Source organism: Topomyia yanbarensis, chromosome 2, assembly GCF_030247195.1.
Source record: "Topomyia yanbarensis strain Yona2022 chromosome 2, ASM3024719v1, whole genome shotgun sequence".
Lineage (NCBI taxonomy): Eukaryota > Metazoa > Arthropoda > Insecta > Diptera > Culicidae > Topomyia > Topomyia yanbarensis.
In genome coordinates this window covers 84,362,341-84,381,738 of record NC_080671.1, presented here as the reverse complement: position 1 = coordinate 84,381,738, position 19,398 = coordinate 84,362,341, and the positions used below count along the sequence as shown (strand labels likewise).

Genomic DNA, 19,398 nt, shown 5'->3' with positions numbered 1-19,398 from the left:
CGGTTCCGGAATGGGTTTAACTGGGATACCTTTCCTTTGCGAAATTTTCTCCTCTATCATCGATCAACCAAAGCGATGAACCTTAAAGTCAGGTTTAGATGGCGCTGCAGGCACTGAGTAGAACGAACGGGAGTGTATTTTAGTGGCTAGAATCACACCCGTACTTGGTAAAATAACGATTTTTTTTTTCTTTTTTGTAAACTGCACCATTCTCGCGACACTTTCACCAACCAATACACAGCCTAATGGTAGACACGACCCAGTGAATGGTTGATTCAGTTTTTCGACAAATTACACTGTATTTCACTCAAAAACCCTAAAAAAGTTTGGACAAAAACAAAAACACCTTCTAGTGACTTGGCAGTGCTACCACTTTCTTCCAATAGCATATCCAAGTACTAGTAAAACAAAAAACTTGCTGGCAACCTTAGAGTAGCTTTTAGTGAGCAGCTGGTGCGGCGTGTACGTGCTGTTCTTTTGTACTACAAAACTATTAGCGATTTTTGATGAAATTTTTCATAAAATAAAATAAGATATATAGATAGGTCAAGCGAGAAAATTCTGATGGGTTCAGACACCATACAACCCCTTAAAAAGACCATAATCATGGGCCGTGCCAAATTTCGCACCCATCAAACCACAAATGCACCAAAATATGGTTTTTATATGGTAGCTACCGGATCATGATGATGGTGTTTTTATGGGTTGATCCACAACACCATGCAGTGCGGGTGAAATTGGACCATGACCATGGGGGTATTACGGTCTTTTCATTTGCTCGGGTGTATCGATGCTTCGCAAAATCATTTTAAATGTATACCGAACATAACCAAAATTGTACAAACAAATAAGTCGTTCAATCAGCACAATGAGTATCAACTCTTATCGATATTTTCAAATTATATTTTTTACCTAAAAAGTTAAAATCGTCGTGACTAGACGAATGAAGATTATTGTACTCCATTATAATTTTATTTCCGCAGATTCGCAACACAGTCGGCAGTGCTCCATCGTCACCAAAGAATCAGCGTTCAGCATCCAGCACACCGGGTACGAGTTTACAGGGTGAACCGCTGTCGCTTCCCAGTGCTGCAACCACAAACGGTGCCAAAGATAGTACAACAACCACCCATGTTCACCAACTCGGCAGTGGCAGTACTGCCGCTAGCCAAAAAAGCTCCCTCATGTCCCGCAGTATGGAAGGTCCCAATAGCTTACCTCCGCAGAGCCCGGCGCGACCTCACTCCAACAATAGCACACTGGATCGAAGGTAGTATCACAATTTGCACAATCTAAAGAACTCTTGAATCTAACTTGCCCATAGTAATTCCAGGACACGGTTCGCTAGGACGTTCACTCTCACGGCAGCGGCGACTGCTGGCCAAAGTACTGCGTTTGATCCCCAGAAAGAACGGCTGACCGGTGAGCTGATGGCCGTGTGCAATGACTGTCGCAGCCTGGTGCTGGAAATTATCCGATCGTCGCGTCAGACACGATCTTCCGCGCAAAACCAAGCGCTCCGAAATCTGACGTTGGATCTTTCGCCCGTCTACAAGCACTGAAGCGGGAAGGAAAGTTCCCATCCCAATCTACTACAAGTGAATAGTGTGCTAAGCCACGTGAAAAGTCGTGCTGTTGTTCTTGTGTTTTGTCTCTATTTGTGTTTTCATGGTCTCGGTACACAACTTTCAGGAAGTTGCGCTGCACTTCTCGACAGGTGCTAACGTTTTCGAATAGTTTCCATTACCCAATTTATGAAAATCTAATTTGGAGCCTAAGAACCGAACCATAATTGTAAAAAGCGATTGGAATCTATTTAATTTATTTATTGCTTAATTTATTGAACGATCTCTCATGTTCGGCGCGCGCACAATCGCCATTAATTTTTAATTTTAAGCGAGTTTGGTTCCTTGAGCGGAAAAAGTGAGCAACGCATTCGAACATGCTTTCTCGTAGCGGAAGGCAAACAAGAGACAGAAAGATCTCTTAGAATTAAAAATTTTTTAGGCAGCAATCTATATTTTTGAACGATTTGAACATGGTTGAAGTAAACTATTAATTATTTTACGTATATTTGGAAACGAATGCGTTCCTTCGAATTTGATTTTTGCCATCTTAGTTAACTCTTTTTTTTGGATGAAAATACTGAAACAATCAAACAGCTTTCGTTTGTTCCTTTTATAACAAAAGTCATTAAAACAAACAACACTCCTATGCTAATGTTGATGATGCCGACATTAGTGCGATTTATATTTATTTGCTAAAATGGACTCTGTAGGGATGAATGTTGAAAGGAGGCGAAATCAATAGTAAAAAGTGTATTAATTATAAATAGCCACGATTTGTTGAAATAATAAAAGGAGAAAAATAGTATCCATGTAGCGGATTGGGAATGAGGGAGGATGACGTATACAATTAGAGCGTTTGCAAAGGTCTGATATACTTTTGGGCAGTTAGGGAGCACTTCCCAGGTGCTTTTTGACTTTTTCGAAGGCTCGAAATCGTAGCTTTATCCAGTCTGTTATAAGTGGTGCAGTTTTGGTATGTCAAAGATAATTAGCATCGGACAGGTATTTTTCTTTGTTACTGTTACAATTCTAGTTGGAAATATTGTGAACATTTACAGTTTTTTTGTTAAATAAGATAATGAGAAGAGCTACATTTCCTCCTTTCTACAAATAATTCCCACTGATTGAATACCGTTTCTGATAATGTATGTAACTAATTTTACCTGATCGATGAAAAGTAACTTCGACTCCACTAAGCACCAGTAAGAAATAGGTTTGTTGCTAAAAATCACATTAAAACATTTTAATCTTTACCTAATATCTAGCCGTTCGTTCAATCCAACTACTAGCGGAATTTACCCGACTTCAAAATGATAGAGAAAAAAGAAACTGAAACGATTTTAGCAACTACTTCATGCAAGTGTTAGACTAAGAGGGACAAATATCAGTTCGACCAAGCAGAGACAGTTCTTGATAGAAAAATAAAGTATATCCATTCAGCACTGATTTGGCTGCGCTGTGTCGATTCAACCTCTTTCAAAGCTACCCTGTTCCATGTACCTATTTATATCTATAACCTCCCAAACAACAACGATAGACTTTAACCAGAAGGAACACAATCTCAACACACCTACCTAATCAGTAAATTAATTCCACAAACTCCCACGAATTCTGTACACACATGAATAAAAACAAACTCAATAGATACTCATCGATCGATAGTTGCAACCTTCACTTTAGTGTCACTGTCTTTTCATAGACAAATTAAGAAAGAAGCTGAACAACACAAACTAAATTAGTTTATCACCTCTGCCTAGGTTAATACCAATAATTAATAATTTAAATTGCTATTGTAAATAACACAAACTAATCTAATTGGATTCCTTCAAATAATCAATGAAGAGAAAATCAAACAATGGTCGCTTTTACACAAATAAGTCTTAGTTGTTTTTAATCAGTTAGCTATAGTTATATCGCATAATGCTTAAACAAAATATTAGTTTTCCTAATGTTTCATAGTAACCGACATACTGATTCGTGAATAGTTACAGTTTTAATTAGAGTAATACATATATCAAAGAGCTGTTGAAATGAGATAAAATATATGAGTACATACTAAGCTGGGCTGAGCTGATCGATATACCAAAATATATCTGAAATTCCTTGTTTTCTTACTATTGAAAAATGTTAACGTAGCGTCATTTGGGGAGAGAGAGAGAGAGTCACACATTTTTAAAAATCAATCCTGGATCAAAGTAAACTATACAAAAAATGATTAAATCATTTTCATCAATTGCGACAAGTATCTAATGGCGTTTTCGTTTTTTCTTGGTGCTACACCGGTGTAGTGCAAAGAAAGAGATAGACTGATTACACCCAAGTTTGAATGAGTGTAGCACCGACTACACCGGTGTAGTGCACTGTCAAAAACGAATATGCCATAAAATATACTGGTTTTTGCCATGAAAAAAATTATCATTTTCACGAACATTTTAACCGTTGTGTGTCCGACGCGGTACCCGGGTACCTTTTAAGTTTCAACTAATTAAATTCCTATGTTTTATCCAAAGCTGGAAATTGAAACCTTGTTGCATCTTAGAACTTCACTAAGTCAAGCTTTTGGGTTAATAATATTGTTGATATAGTAAGGGTGGGAGTGAGGAGGGGCTCCTGAATTTTTTTACTACGTAACCGGCCGACGTGGGTACCCGGGTACCCACAAAACTAAAATGCCCGTAACTAAAGTAATATCCAACCTATTTCGATACTTTTGGCCGTTTTGGATTCAGGAACTCATCCACTTTTGGACTTGGTAAAAAAGAATCGTGTTACTTCATTCGGTTCTCGCGAATCCGGGTTTCCGGAAGAAGGTTCCAGTGATGGGGTACTATTTGCGAACTTCAATGGAATACTAGCAATATGGGTATCAATATTCTTGGAATTGCATCAGTAGGCTGTATCTCGTGGGTTTGACCCAATTTGGTGATTTGACCCCGGAATGGACATTCCGGAGCAGGTTCCCGTGGGGCCGTGAGTGGCCATTCTACTCCAATTCCATTCTTCAAATTGCCATAGGGTCCCGTAACAATAAAAAACAGACTTGTACAGAATCAAAAAGTGGACGAGTTCCTGAATCCAAAATATCTAAAAGTGTCCAAATCGGTTAAAGGAAGCCATAGTTATGAGCATTTCAATTTGTGGGTACCCGACCCGGGTACCCTCGTTGGCCTGTTAAAGGTGTTTTTTGTTGGACACATAACTTAAAAACAAAGGTCAATTCGGGTGAGACGCTGCACCTTGGTTCCAAATTGAAAAATGTTGAACAACAGTATTTTTTAGCCCTTTCACGTCACTTAGTGACTAGAAAAAAATTTCCTTCTAGTCACTAGGTGACGTGACTGTGAGAATAGGTGCCCCTCTCACCTTCACTTTTATTAAGGGGGTACTCCCATTTCTGAAAACAATTTTTTATCTCACAATACTATTTTTCTTTCGCAACCCTGTGTAACGGTTAAGTTGGATTAACCACAGATAACAGACGTTTAGGCTAGAACAAAATTTCTTCAGAAACATGTGTAAACTTTCAAATTGATAAACGTTGAAAATCCTTATTTCACTATTGCCATCTGCGCAACTGTTTGCTACACGTGTTTGACAGCTGCACTCTAACTGCATTGTATTGATCACTGCGCCATCTACAAACGTTTGCCAAACGTGCAAGGATGCAAAATGCCTACCTTTTCTGCGGCTGTAATTTTTCTGCCTACATTCTCATTTCTCTCTCGATGCTGCTGTCATTCGCTAGTGCAGGACGCCCAGCGCTGTACGGCTGCCTGTGTGCAAAGCAGTAACATGACAATAAACTACTGCCCCCAGTACAGCCACCAGACGCGAGCGGTACAGCTTCTCTTTCCTTATTTTACATTTTTTAATATTTTCAATCTTTTTAATATTTTTATTCAAAAACGACGTCAATGAATGCTGTTCGTTTACGCCACGGCCGGCATCAACGCTTTCGTGTGCGGACCTCTCCCTTTGACTATGCAGAGAAAAATGTACAAAGCGAGAGAACAAACTTTACTACGCCACACTCTCACCAAGCAGTCGGAGTACAGCAGCAAAACAAAAATGTATTCTACTGCTGTACGGGAAAATGTACTCGGTTTGGCTACCGTTCTGGCAAGAGCTGTAGTAATGCGTCGCTGTAGCGGGTGTACGTCTTATACAAATGTAAATATACCGAAAAAAATGTAGTTTATCGGTACCGTTGGCATCCCTGCAAACGTGCTTCAGACGTCTGATTTATTCGGAATTTCAGCAGCGGGTATTTACACACGATTCAAATTGAGCCTAAACGTCTGTTATCTGTGGAGTAACTTTATTAAGGGTACTATTTATTTATATGTTTGTACGGGCGATATATACATCGATTCGGGCCGATTTTTTTTTTCACCCTCGCTTAACTTTTAAACCAGGTTCACCAGTACGTTACAACCTGGTTTAAGCGCTAAGCGAGGGTGAAGAAATCGGCCCTTAGACCGGAAACTTTTTTTAACTTTTTTCGGAACACTAACGTATTGTCGGAATAGATTAGCGCCGGCTTGACGCAAATCCCTTAAAACTAAAACACACTATGTGTTTCAATCAAACGACTGATCAAACGTGATGTCCCGTTCGAGCAGAAGTTCTGTTTATGCCGATGAGACACAAGTGAAGCCGAAACTTGTCTTGGCTTAGCAGGCCTATGCGAAAGCACTATGCTATATTTCACCCTAAGGAGGAAAATTTGGTAAAAACCAAAATTTCTCACTAGGGTGAAAATTTGTTGGTAAAAACCAGTCTTTGTACAGGAGGGCACAAATCCTTGTTTCATACTATGTTGCGTTTCGGCTTCGCCTCTACCAAATTTTCCTCCTTAGGGTGAAATATAGCATAGTGCTTTCGCATAGGCCTGCTAAGCCAAAACAAGTTTCGGCTTCACTGTGTCTCATCGGCATAAACAGAACTTCTGCTCGAACGGGACATCACGTTTGATCAGTCGTTTGATTGAAACACATAGTGTGTTTTAGTTTTAAGGGATTTGCGTCAAGCCGGCGCTAATCTATTCCGACAATACGTTAGTGTCGGTTTCTGAAGAGGCGAAGCCGAAACGCAACATAGTATGAAACAAGGATTTGTGCCCTCCTGTACAAAGACTGGTTTTTACCAACAAATTTTCACCCTAGTGAGAAATTTTGGTTTTTACCAAATTTTCCTCCTTAGGGTGAAATATAGCATAGATCGAGTTCTTGCTATATGGGATACACACGAGTGCGATCGAAACAGCAACAAACGTCAAAACTTTTTTTCACTCGCACTGATGCGAACAGTCGCAAAGTGTATTTAAGAACAGATTCGCAATATTACGACGGATTTTTTACTATAGCTTAGACATGTTGGATTTTTGCATGGTGGCGAATATCAATTGTGGATATGTACACACAGAAAAAAATATTGGTAAAAGTAAGTTTTCCGCTCTTAGCAAAAAACAACCAACGTCTACTATCAGGTTAAAAGGAAAACTTAAATTAATCAAGAATAATATTCAAAATAAAAGTTTTCCTTTTAAGCTAATGAGGAATAGTAATCAAAATAAAAGTTTTATTTTCAAACTATGAGTAGGCGTGGGTTGTTTTTTGCTATGGGTGAAGAACTCTTATTTTTATCAGCATTTTTTTTCTGTGTGCATCCTACTATTACAACCTTTGCAAATCAAAAATATCCACATTGTACGGTTTCGTGTGATAACTCCCCAGGGAAAGGTCACCATTTTAAATTTTGCAGTCTCCACCAATTTTGTTTTCAGAATGACGGGGAACATTAATTTTTGAGCTCTATCACAGAGAACAGACATCCATGATCGAACAAAAATATTTAAAAAACGTGTATAAACATTTGAATTAATATACGATAAACACTAGCGCCGCTACACCAACCTATCCCAACTATCCGTCAAATCCATTCCGGAACCGGTTCGAAATCCTGAATGGATTCAGTATGGAATCTTGCTCAAAGAAAACAACCAATTCCGACTCTATCGGTTGATGCATTTGAGCTGGAATTCATGCTGGAAGTCCGAACCGGTTCCGGACTAGTTTGACTGGGTAGAGGAATAACCGCTGTCAATTCTGTCGAACTCAGCCACAAAAAACATGACGACAGTAGCGCACCTGGTTTGGATATCCCAACTACCTTTGAAACCGTTTGTTTGAGCGAGATCAAGTTAGGAATTTTGAACATCTCTAACAGTATTCAATACTTATTACTTATTGCTCTCACTGCACTGCACTGTATCTAAATCTATATGTAAAACACGATCGGGCAAATGAGCGAAAAGGCTTTTTTGACTGATTCGTATCTACTTGCTCAACGGTCAGCCCTTTATAACCACCAAACATATCAGACAGTTCGAAATATACTACTGCACAGAACAGAACTAATGTTTTTCACATCAGAAATAAATTGGCGTTCGCGTTAATTTGCATGTTCGAACAATTCGCGTGTTTCATTGCAAGTGCTCAAGAATCCCAGGTCTTACGCGCGAACATTTTGGTCCTTCGAGCCGGATGCTATCAGCACAGGTTCACGGGTACTTGTAAAACGGTGACGCAAAAAGCCGTGTCAGTTCGCGAAAATCACGCGCGTCTCATCGAACAAAAGGAGAACTCCATTTTTGATGCTAACCGACGCCTTCGCATACTGAACTGTAGCGTCATAACAGCTTCATCACGCCACCAGTGTAAATCAAGAAGAAGGTCGCGGCCGTTTGACATCACGGATGAAGAATTTTGGAGAATGTTTCGGATAACAATTTAGTGGAAGTCAGTGTCTAATAAGATGAGCGGCGAATTAAGAGTGCTACAGAAACGGGAACGCCAGCTTCTGGGAATGCTGGACTCAGTCGAGCGGTTTCTAGGAAGGAGCTCTGACGAACGCGATGAGTGTGAAATCATAGTACGGTTGCAAATGCTAGAAGATGCTGCCAAGGAGTTTTTCACGGTTCGAGGAAAGATTGAGCTTATTTTGGAAGATGCAGAGAAGGAGAAACAGGCAAACAGTGACCCGGATATGAAGAAGGAAGCTCTGGATCATTTAGACGACGAAAACTTTCATATTATGCAAGAATTCGATGATCGCTTCTGCCATCTAAAAGCGAGACTGTTGCAGTTGCAATCCCAAGGCGACATAGTGCGATCTACCGACGGTTCTCTTCATGACTCGCATCGTACTGATGGATTATGTAAAGTAAAACTACCTGAAATTCGCCTTCCAACGTTCAGAGGGGTCATTCGAGAATGGGTTACTTTTCGAGACACCTTCAAAAGTTTAATCCATGATAATTCGCAGTTAACAGATACAGATGAGTTCACATACCTCCGAGCTTCACTGGCAGATGCGGCTCTGCAGGAAATAAATTCCATCGATTTGTCTGCTGCTAACTACATTGTTGCATGGATGACCCTAGAGATGCGCTACGAAAATAAAAAGTTGATTGTAAAGACTCATCTCGATGCTCTGTTCAATTTGGAGCCACTGAAACGAGAAACATACGACGGACTGAATCATATACTAAGTGAGTTTGAGAAGAACGTTCAGATGCTTGAAAAGATAGGAGAGAATCCAAGTGAATGGAGCACAATTTTGGCGTATATGGTATGTTCTAAATTAGACTCATCCACGCTACGACAGTGGGAGACTCATCACAACAGTAAATCGGTTCCACATTATGAAGATGTTATTAGATTTCTGCGCAGTTATTGTTCAGTATTACAATCAGTTGCCCCATCAAAAACAACGGTACCAGAACAACGACAATTCAAGCCATTCATCTGCAATACCATCGTCAGGACATCCAACACTTGTCCATTTTGCTGTGATACGTGGCACTCTGCCTTTCAATGTGTTAAGTTCCAGAAGATGAAGATCCCTGAAAGAATCGAAGCCGTGGCACGGAGCAGATTATGCCGTAATTGTCTTCGGCCCGGACACTACGCTCAGCATTGCGAACGAGGAGTTTGTCATCATTGCCAACAGAGACATCATTCAATGCTGCACACCGACCACCAGAGATCCTGCGCTCCACATTCACAGTTAAGTCCCCAGATCGAAGAATTACCCATGCAACCGGCGCAAACAACACCACCTAATCAATATCAAGAAGAACACATTCAACAAGAGCACGCATCCACCAACACCAACTTGCATCCAGCTCATACAGTCCACTGCAGCTAACATTACCAGTCATAGTTACGTCGCACTACCGAAACAACCCACACAGAATGTTCTTTTGTCAACGGCTCTCATAAGAGTCACAGATCGATTCGGAAATTCGATGCTAGCTCGAGCTTTGCTAGATTCATGCTCTCAGCACTGCTTCATGTCAACTGATTTCACAACAAAGCTGAAATTTAGAGAATCCCCGATATTCTTGGCCGTCCATGGAATCGGAGCATCCCGTTGTGTGTCCACGAGACTAGTGTCTGCTGAAGTTGGTGCAAGATGTCCTACAATTTCAACATTCGAGAAGGAGATGCAGTTCTATGTCCTGCCGAAGCTAACCTTACCTCTACCAAGCAGTATCATCGATTCATCCAGATGGTGCCTACCAGACTCCGAATGTCTCGCTGACCCTGGATTTAATGAACCTGCTCCAATCGACGTGATCATTGGAGCTGCCTATTACTTGGAGCTGTTATCCAACGGAAAATTCAAGGCAACTGATGATGGTCCTATTCTACAAGAAACAGTGTTTGGTTGGATTGTTGCTGGTCGATATAATGAAGGCCAACCCAACGTTGCTCAAGCTACTGTTCACTTATGTTATACTGCAAATCCTCAAGAGCAACAAACTAGTGTTTCGAATTTTAAAGACAGTTCTTCCATCCGTATAATCGATTCACCCCATATTGGCAACCGCTACAGCTCACTCGAAAAGAAACAGTTGATAAGCGAAACAAGTCACAAGTTTAGCAAGCATCGGAATGAACAACACATGAGGTACATCACTGACAATCAGATGAAGATGCAGAATATACGAAAAAGGGATCCGGATAAAACGTACCAAACACAAAATTTAACCCGGCATATCACACATCAGTTTTCGAATCTTTCGCTGTCCCCGATCAATATTCCTTACTAAATTCTATAAAACGTTTGGTATATTTTCGAGACCCATTCATTCATGACAGCAACGAAGGTTGAAATAGCGCTATTCGATCTTCGAGCCTCTTCGAAGTCATCCCCAATAGGCATGGCCAGCTCTTTTGGTGATAATAGCAAGGTAGAGGCTCCACCGTTGTCATCGTAGTTCAGCCGCTCTCATCGATATACCAGCGTTATGATTAATTCAGAAGAAACATACAGCGTCATCATACGTCAGAGACATCGCACCGTTCCAATATATCAGCTCAGCAATTGGAAACCAATCCAATTGGTACACATCTATGACAAACCTGAAAGATACACCGACAGAGGCCCGATGAAGATGAAAATTAATCACAACCAACCGTCAATTTAACCGCCAGCAAGCAGTCCAGAAATCCGATCACGATTAAGTGTTGTATCAGCTAACTACAAAAGGGAAATGACAGCAGCCAGTTGAATATATCATCGAATGACCAGTATATATAAACCAAAACTAAGCCAAGGTCAACGGAGCCAATATATGTACCATCAGCAGCAGCAAGAATTTTTTATATTGCTTGTGGCAGTAAAAACTGGATTCTAACCACACTGCGCACTTACTATTCTTCTATTGAATTCTTCTCATAGACTGGTTAGCTCGACTGGTCTGTCCATGAAAATACCATCTCTATCACTTGAAATACATGTGATTTGACAGCTCGCAGTTTTGAGTAGCAGTTTGATCACTCGCACTTCGAAAGTGCGGAGTCCAGGTTGGTGGGAAGTGCGCAATACATCGAAGAAGATTAACTGCGCACGGTATATATCGTAACACAGAAATGAACTCAAAACAGAAGTGAAAAATTGAATTGTACCTAGTATTTACTGATAATAGATAAGCAAAATGAGTTGGTGAAAACAGATAGGAGATAGGGAAGACAGAATTAAAGGTTGAAATCAGATATTTCAAGGTGGCCGGTTATGTTTAAGCGAGATAAAGAGATCAAGTTAGGAATTTTGAACATCTCTAACAGTATTCAATACTTATTACTTATTGCTCTCACTGCACTGCACTGTATCTAAATCTATATGTAAAACACGATCGGGCAAATGAGCGATAAGGCTTTTTTGACTGATTCGTATCTACTTGCTCAACGGTCAGCCCTTTATAACCACCAAACATATCAGACAGTTCGAAATATACTACTGCACAGAACAGAACTAATGTTTTTCACATCAGAAATAAATTGGCGTTCGCGTTAATTTGCATGTTCGAACAATTCGCGTGTTTCATTGCAAGTGTAGTTGGGATATCCAAACCAGGTGCATTGTAGTTGGGATATCCAAACCAGGTGCGCTACTGTCGTCATGTTTTTTTTTTGCTGAGTTCGACAGAATTGACAGCGGTTATTCCTCTACCCAGTCGAACTACTCCGGAACCGGTTCGGACATCCAGCATGAATTCCAGCTGAAATGTATCAACCGATAGAGTCGGAATCGGTTGTTTTCTTTATGCAAGATTCCATACTGAATCCATTCAGGATTTCGAACCAGTTCCGGAATGGATTTGACGGGTAGTTGGGATAGGTTGGTGTGGCGGCGCTAGTGTTTTTCTTTGCGTTGCGTTGCGTTGTGGCGATGATTTTGGCGGATTGCACACTGACTTCATCATGTATGACTGCTGATTATCTAATAAGAGTTGCTTAGGAAGTGGTAAGACCCATATTAAATCCTCAACACATGATAGCCATCATTGCCGGCCTCTCCCATCTCCTTCGTTCACGGGGAAGGATAAAGGATAAGGTAGACGGGAAGTATTGATGCTCCGCTTACTTAACGGAAGGATGACGATTCATCAGACTCTTCCATAGGTGTCGTGGAGTTGGTGGTTTGGAAGGGTATTAGGTCTAGGATTCGCTCCAAGCAAGCGATGCGACCTGTAAAGAATATTTTGTTATGTAGTTGTTCAGTTAGTCTTCGAGTACACGATCACTCGAAAAAGAAAAGATCTTGTTTAGTTTTTGGTTTGGTTTGTTTTAAACTCTGGGCAGCCGGCTACCGAGAGTATCCTATGTTTCCTAAACAAACGCAATTTGAACTCCACACAGCCGACCGTGGGAGTATTGCCTAGAAAAGCGAATCTTATCTGCGTAATTGGCCGGATTACTATCTATTGTAACAGTATTAAGCAGAATTCGCTACTTCTTCTCTACGATATGTTTATTTGGTTGAAAACTACCGAGTGATAACACGTTATACAGACAGAGAGTTATGATAGCGCGAGATCAAGGTATGTATTTCCTATTTTGATTTATAAAATACACGTATACAAGCGATAATAATGATCATTGAAGAGAAATACAAAGGGTTATTAACCTAATACACGGGTTGGTTAGCAATAACGGAACTTGAAATTAAATTGATAAAAACAGACGTGGCGAATTTTCAGTACGTATTGACCCACGATCATCGATACTAGTCAGATTAAAGTCTTGTTGCGGCTGATTTCCGATCAGATATTCATTTTTACGGTACTGTTTCCTTGATTATATCTGTTCGCACCCTCTCATTCTGCTACTATCGGTAGAAGGCTGATAGCACCCAGTCGTCGCCGGTCTAAGGACCAAATGTCATCAATAGACTTAGACTCGCGTGGAGGCATGAGATAGGAGACTTGTAAGAACTAAAGAGATTAAAAAAAAATAAAGAAACGACATGCTCCGTCCTGAATCCAAACTCAGCTATAAGCTTCTATAGCTGAATTGAAACCAAAAACGGAACATAGCGCCTCCTTGCCATTCCAATCCCTTTAGTGAAGACTATGCTATCTCATCGTTTGATTACCGGTGTGACGGCGCTAGCGCTTATCGTATATTAATTTAAATGTTTACACACGTTTTTTAAATATTTTTGTTCGATCATGGATGTCTGTTCTCTGTGCGTTAGAGATTTTGCACAAGTTGAATGCTGAAGATGGACGTCTGTTCTCTGTGGCTCTATAGATCATTTCGTATATGCAATAAAGTAGCTTTTTATTTGAATTTCAGATGCTTCTTGCAGCATGTCAGCATATTCATGCGTAGCTATTGCAAACCTGCTTTCAATAAACTATTTAAAAGCTTCTTGTCAGCCGTAATAAAACAATAAATATTATAGTTATTACTGTTTCAACATTGTTCGTCGCAAAGGTCTCGCAGTAGATATACAATCAAATTTTATGTGACAAGCAATTTTACTGTTCAGCAAAAAAACTAAAACAGTAAATTCACATTAAATTTTATTGTTTTCGAGAAAAAACGTATGGCTAACAAAATCGATTTTTTAATGTTAATAATAGATATTTATAAATTCCTCCAAGATAATGTAAAAGTCGATTCTACGTTGAAATTTACTGTAGAAACGTCAAAGTTTGTTGTTTTTGTATTGTAGCGTAATACTAGAAATTACTGTAAATTATTGTAAAATTACTCACTGTCACAGTGAGATTCATGGTTTGGTTATATTTTTCTTTTCGGGACAGCAGTAAGGGAGCGGTATATTTTACCAAAAGTGGTTTTTAAGAAGCACTTTCCATGCCTATTGGTTACATGGGTAATATATTGACTTTTACCAAATAATCTAATTTAACTCTGTGTGGTATAAATTGGTTACCCTGTAAATAACGATGTACACACTTAGTTTTTTTTACCGAACCCCGTATTTTTAACGACTTTTACACAGTTCTAGACAAACATATGATTACGGCCTAAAAGCCAACTCTCACAATCCACTTTGAATGGAAATTCCGGACAAACCGTTACACGCCAATCACAGATGTTGGTAGTAAACGAAAGAGAAAAGTTTTCTCTTTCATAAACTGTTGTGAACTGTGTTCGACTAGTAACGGTTTGTCTGGAATTTTCATTCAAAGTGGATTTTGACAGTTGGCTTTTAGGCCGTAATCATATGTTTGTCGAGAGTTGAACGTTCCGCAATAGGTTCAGTAATTTGTTTATATGACGAACGCTCGGTAAAAGAAAAATTTATTTGAGCTGTCAACTTTTGCAGGGTTAATCGGTAAAATATAACGAGAATTCAGTGAATAAAATACTGCTCTGTCTGTACTTTTTGACGTGCAAATAAAACCGTATAAATCGTCAAACATAACATTTGAAATCGGTAATTTTTATTATTCAGCTCAATTACAAGGAAATATTTTTTTTAATAAAAAATCTAGTAAATTAGGGGGGTTATCTTGGAGGAAATTATAAATAGGAAGAACATGGAGATAAAATCTGACGGGAAAGATTTGTTTTTGGTATTTGTGTTTCACCAGATCAGACCATAAGTCTTTGCAATTTGCGGATTTACGAAATAAGACAAATTCCGGGAGCCTTATTTCAAAATTGCCTTTAATCCGCAAAGAGAACGATTACGATAATGATTTATTTTTTACTAACCTAATCTGTTGCTCATTTTCTTTGCAATATTTCCATTAAGATGCAAGTAGAATCTTGAGGAATCGGAGATGACCACTGAACCGGGTTGATATTATTAATGAAAATGGCTGTCACCATTGTTTACAACTTGGTTCAGTAGATATTGTAACGGGTAATCCGCTAACGTTTGGCGATTTGCTGGTTATTCAGTATATTTTTTACTGAATTTTTCAGCTTTGTTGATGTATGTCAATATTTAGGAGTTGCTCGGTAAACAATAACAGCCTGATCGGAAATTGTATTTTGAAAAACTGTTTTACGGCAGCAGAATCAGTGGAGCTCGTCATTTCAAACGAAAATAGCGGAAGCATCAGATATTTTACGCAAAATACTGAGTTGACCGTTAAAGGAACTTGCCGAACAGCAAAATCGAAAATAAGTGTGTATGCCGTTGACACTCCCCTCAAATAGCCCGCCCTTGGGTCAGCGATTAGGCCAACAGTTGGCGGGATAGAGTTTCAGGGTTTTCACTCTATTTTTTTTGTTTCTTTTCGTGACACGTTGGAATCAGCTGTCAAACAAAATTGTTTCAAAACAAATTAGCTTGGTGAGTAGTAGTATTGCGGAATATTCTTTGTGAATATCCCAGAATTTATGGTTGTTCTTAGTCATCATAACAGAAAATGGTAGATGAAGGTACCAGAAAAACGCTCAGTAGCATTCCGTTGCTGCAAACGAGGGCCGGCCCTCGTGAAAAAGATCTCTGGGTTCAACGATTGAAGGAGGAGTATCAATCGTTAATCAAGGTGAGTTTTAGTTGGGGATTCAAAATAATAGTTTCTCATGTTTATCCACAAATTTTAGTATGTCCAGAACAACAAATCTTCCGACTCCGATTGGTTCCGGCTGGAGTCGAACAAGGAAGGTACCAAGTGGTTCGGGAAATGTTGGTACATCCAAAATTTACTCAAGTACGAATTCGACGTGGAGTTTGACGTAAGTTCGACAGCTCGTGAGTAGGCTTACAGCTGAAGATTCAATTTGTTTCAGATTCCTGTAACGTATCCCGCGACGGCACCGGAAATAGCGCTGCCCGAGCTTGACGGGAAAACGGCTAAAATGTACCGGGGAGGAAAAATCTGCTTAACTGACCATTTCAAACCGCTGTGGGCGAGGAACGTGCCGAAATTTGGTATTGCCCATGCAATGGCTCTGGGGGTAAGCGGCCGTTTCTTTTTCGAATTCGGTCTGTAAAAATTACTTTCATTTTAGCTTGCACCCTGGTTGGCAGTGGAAATTCCCGATTTGATAGAGAAAGGCATCGTTGTGTATAAGGAAAAGGGAGAAACTACCGGCTAATGTGAAATGGAGGATATGAGTTTTTTATGTTGATTGTTTTAAGGTGTAAGTTATCAATATATGCAAATCTGGCTGCTGAAAGTACACGATTTCCTGACGAATAATATCATCGTCCAGATAAAATGGAATGATTTTTTCATAAGGCTCAAGAAACTTCAGTGAGCGTGTTTATGAATAGACTTTATTAGTATGTTTACAAAAAAATAAGCTTAACAGGGGCAAACCCAGTTTAATTCATATTAAACCTTGAGTAAATGAAGAAAATTATTAGATCTGTTCACTGAGTCAAAGTTTCTTGAGCCTTACATCAATGCAGTTTTGGTATATGTGTTTGGGATGGAATACGGGAGGAGTTTTTGGCAATAGTGACAATTCAACATTTTCTTTAATTCGGAATCAACGGAGAACGCTTTTGAACGATTTGCCATACCCTTTGGCACCTGAGAATTACGTAACGTAAAAATCACACAAAATTGACTGCCCTTACACCCCCTGGTACAAACATTATTATTCCGCCCCTTTCATCTGATGCGCAACGAATTACATCTTTTTTCTGTAAAAACACGTTTCGTCACGTTACTTACTCTCCTGCCCCCACGTGAAACAAAATGTACAGTTTTTTCCCACGTAATTTATGAATGGTCCCCAAGAACAAGGATGATATTTTTCGAAGATAATCTCCTGAAGCAATGCAATAAGTTTATGTTGCCATAGTTTTTGTGTATTTTCTCAATTGTTGCGTCTGTCATTACTTTCGCTCGAGTATCCAATCATCATCATCAGCATTTTGTCCGTTAGCGTGTAGTTATCATCAGCGTAAAACGCGTGCCCAAATTCTGGCCCACTGTCAGTGCGGTGCTACCTAGCAGTGTTGCCATCGTTTCTTACGTCTGCTTGTGTAAGCGTTTGAATTTGTGTTTTAGGAATACGAAGAATGGAAGGGCCTCTTCGACCACCAGCATTTCACTCGTTACAATAAATTGTTTGTTTGTTGAATAATTAATTTGAGGTGTCTCATTTTTAAAGATACTTTAAATATTGGATAATGTTCATTTAATGTGGTCTTCTCATTGTTCATTTTTATTCCGCCGGCTCCGGTCGATTAATTCACTTTTTACTTGCTACGGAATCTACAGGTTGCTAATCTATGTAAAGTTGAAAATTCAGTTAAAAATTACGAATATGAACCAATAAATTGCATGTGAAACAGAGAAAAAACTATGATTAGTAAATTAAGTGTTTTTCAATCTCCAGAGTAAAAAAGTAATTAGAAACAATTCAAACAGAACAAAAAAGATTAGTTACGAAAAGAACAAAGCATGTGGTTTAATCACAGCGCAGTTAAAACTGACGAAAATAAATTCTACTTCAAATAAAAACCTGGCATGAGTATCTACGGTTCTGTAAAACTAGTTTAAGAAGTAAAAATAAAAAAAACAGCAGTAGTACTACTACTCTTTGTTCATCCCAACGGATTTAGTTGTAGTTCCGGGTTGTTTCTACTACTTCTCATTCCACACATCATTGCTAGAACTGGCCGGGGCCCAAATAGAGCTCAAACGAAACGGATCATACGCTGGAGGTCCATCATTATCCTGCTGATCGTGTTGCTGTTGTTGTTGGTGCTGCTGCTGCTGCATTTGTTGCTGATGAACGGCATTCATCTGCTGCTGTTGCGCTTGAGCATGAGCCTGCGCAATCATCGACGGATTAGGAGTTGGTTTTACCGGTGAAAATCCGGGTGGTGCCCGCAATGGCATCTGGGACGGGCGAGAAGTGCCGCCACCACCACCACCATTGAGCCAATTGTTGGTTAAACGAGAATTCATATGCATTGTCGATGATGAATGTGGAGTGGGTTGCTGCTGATGCATGTGTTGATTACCAGGCTGCGAAAATACTGTCGGTGCCGTCCAAAGCGAAGTCCAATCAATTTGCGGCGATGGATTGAGGTCTTCGTTTTTCTGTATCATTTGCCAGAGAAGTTTGTTTGTATCCCAATCGCGGTGGTCCATAATCATCGGATTTAAATCGTTCATAGGATCCATGCCACCAGAAGCGCTAGCGTTCGATCCACCGTGAGAGCCATTCATTCCTCCAAAAGCCGATTGAGACTGTATATCTGCCAATGAACGTGCGCTGTTACTGTTGCAACCAACGGAATTACCAGTGTGGAATTGATCGTTGCTTGCATGATTGTAGTCTACAAACGATTGCGAAAAGTAACTGTCAGAGTTTACTGTGTCGGGCCCTGGTGTCATTGTCGCAGGTCTATTGACTACATTTCCGAACGGTTCCCAGCACTTTGGAGTGGCCGACGGCGACTTCTTAGATGTTCCAATTGGTGCCATACAAGAACCTACATTCAATTCTTTCTCCATTGCGATAAAACCTTCATCCTTAGTTTTTCCAAACAAGCTTATTCCCATTTTTGGAGTCTCTGGATGCTGCTGATTGGTTGCAACAGCTGCAGAAGACGTCGTTGGGCCGGTCCCGTAGTTACAGGGATTTGAATCAAAATTCAACAGCTTGGTAGCTTTTAGGCTGCTGGCGCTACCAGCAGGGGATTTATCCAATGTAGCCTGTGCTAGAACATCGCTAAAACGGGCCCGATTCTCACCCCAAACGTTAGGCGGTGCAGGAATCTGGTTAGCAGGATTGTTGTTGCCTGTGTGAAAGAATCCAGAATTGGTGACGTTACCGGCATTTCCCGATTTGTTCGAATTCGACGAAGAAAAGTGAAGAGCCTGTGCCTTGTGCAGCGTTTTTGAGCCTTTCTTGCCTTGGTTATTCGTCTTCCGTTCTCGACCGGGTGTCTTGCCGAATTTCTTCGATTGCGAGGAGTCGTTCTGGAAGAAAAAGTTATAACTTTTCAACATTCTTTATTTGCATTTGTTTAAAATGCTAGAAAAGGTTACTTCAACAGATTGTTACGATTGCCTACCAATTAT

General features: G+C 40.0%; 5 protein-coding genes across 9 annotated transcripts in view; 4 read left to right on the top strand and 1 right to left on the bottom strand.

Moving 5' to 3' along the window:
- The window catches only part of LOC131678691 (protein spire), a 563,546-nt gene extending 559,919 nt beyond the window's left edge, over positions 1-3,627 (top strand). For 4 of the 5 annotated variants that reach the window (XM_058958940.1, XM_058958943.1, XM_058958941.1 and 1 more), the window contains 2 exons: positions 984-1,270; positions 1,325-3,627. In XM_058958940.1, coding sequence (XP_058814923.1) covers positions 984-1,270; positions 1,325-1,562 — 525 coding nt within the window. In that variant the 3' untranslated portion in view covers positions 1,563-3,627. The remainder of the gene's footprint in view (positions 1-983; positions 1,271-1,324) is intronic. The other variant, XM_058958939.1, reaches the window with a different exon arrangement.
- Positions 3,628-8,384: 4,757 nt separating this feature from the next.
- Positions 8,385-9,779, top strand: LOC131679568 (uncharacterized). The gene has a single exon (XM_058960307.1). The coding sequence runs from the start codon at positions 8,385-8,387 to the stop codon at positions 9,777-9,779; it is 1,395 nt and encodes a 464-aa protein (XP_058816290.1).
- A 145-nt stretch (positions 9,780-9,924) lies between these two features.
- Positions 9,925-10,686, top strand: LOC131679567 (uncharacterized). Its single transcript, XM_058960306.1, has one exon. The coding sequence runs from the start codon at positions 9,925-9,927 to the stop codon at positions 10,684-10,686; it is 762 nt and encodes a 253-aa protein (XP_058816289.1).
- A 4,961-nt stretch (positions 10,687-15,647) lies between these two features.
- On the top strand, positions 15,648-16,528 carry LOC131678690 (ubiquitin-fold modifier-conjugating enzyme 1). The gene is made up of 5 exons (XM_058958937.1): positions 15,648-15,695; positions 15,757-15,894; positions 15,953-16,084; positions 16,139-16,306; positions 16,361-16,528. Exons 2-5 carry the CDS (start codon positions 15,772-15,774, stop codon positions 16,445-16,447), a joined length of 510 nt encoding a protein of 169 aa, XP_058814920.1. The 5' UTR covers positions 15,648-15,695; positions 15,757-15,771; the 3' UTR covers positions 16,448-16,528.
- A 618-nt stretch (positions 16,529-17,146) lies between these two features.
- The window catches only part of LOC131678689 (transmembrane protein 131 homolog), a 28,131-nt gene continuing 25,879 nt past the window's right edge, over positions 17,147-19,398 (bottom strand). The window contains exon 4 of the mRNA XM_058958936.1: positions 17,147-19,296. Within this exon, the coding sequence (XP_058814919.1) occupies positions 17,950-19,296 (1,347 nt within the window). The 3' untranslated portion in view covers positions 17,147-17,949. The remainder of the gene's footprint in view (positions 19,297-19,398) is intronic.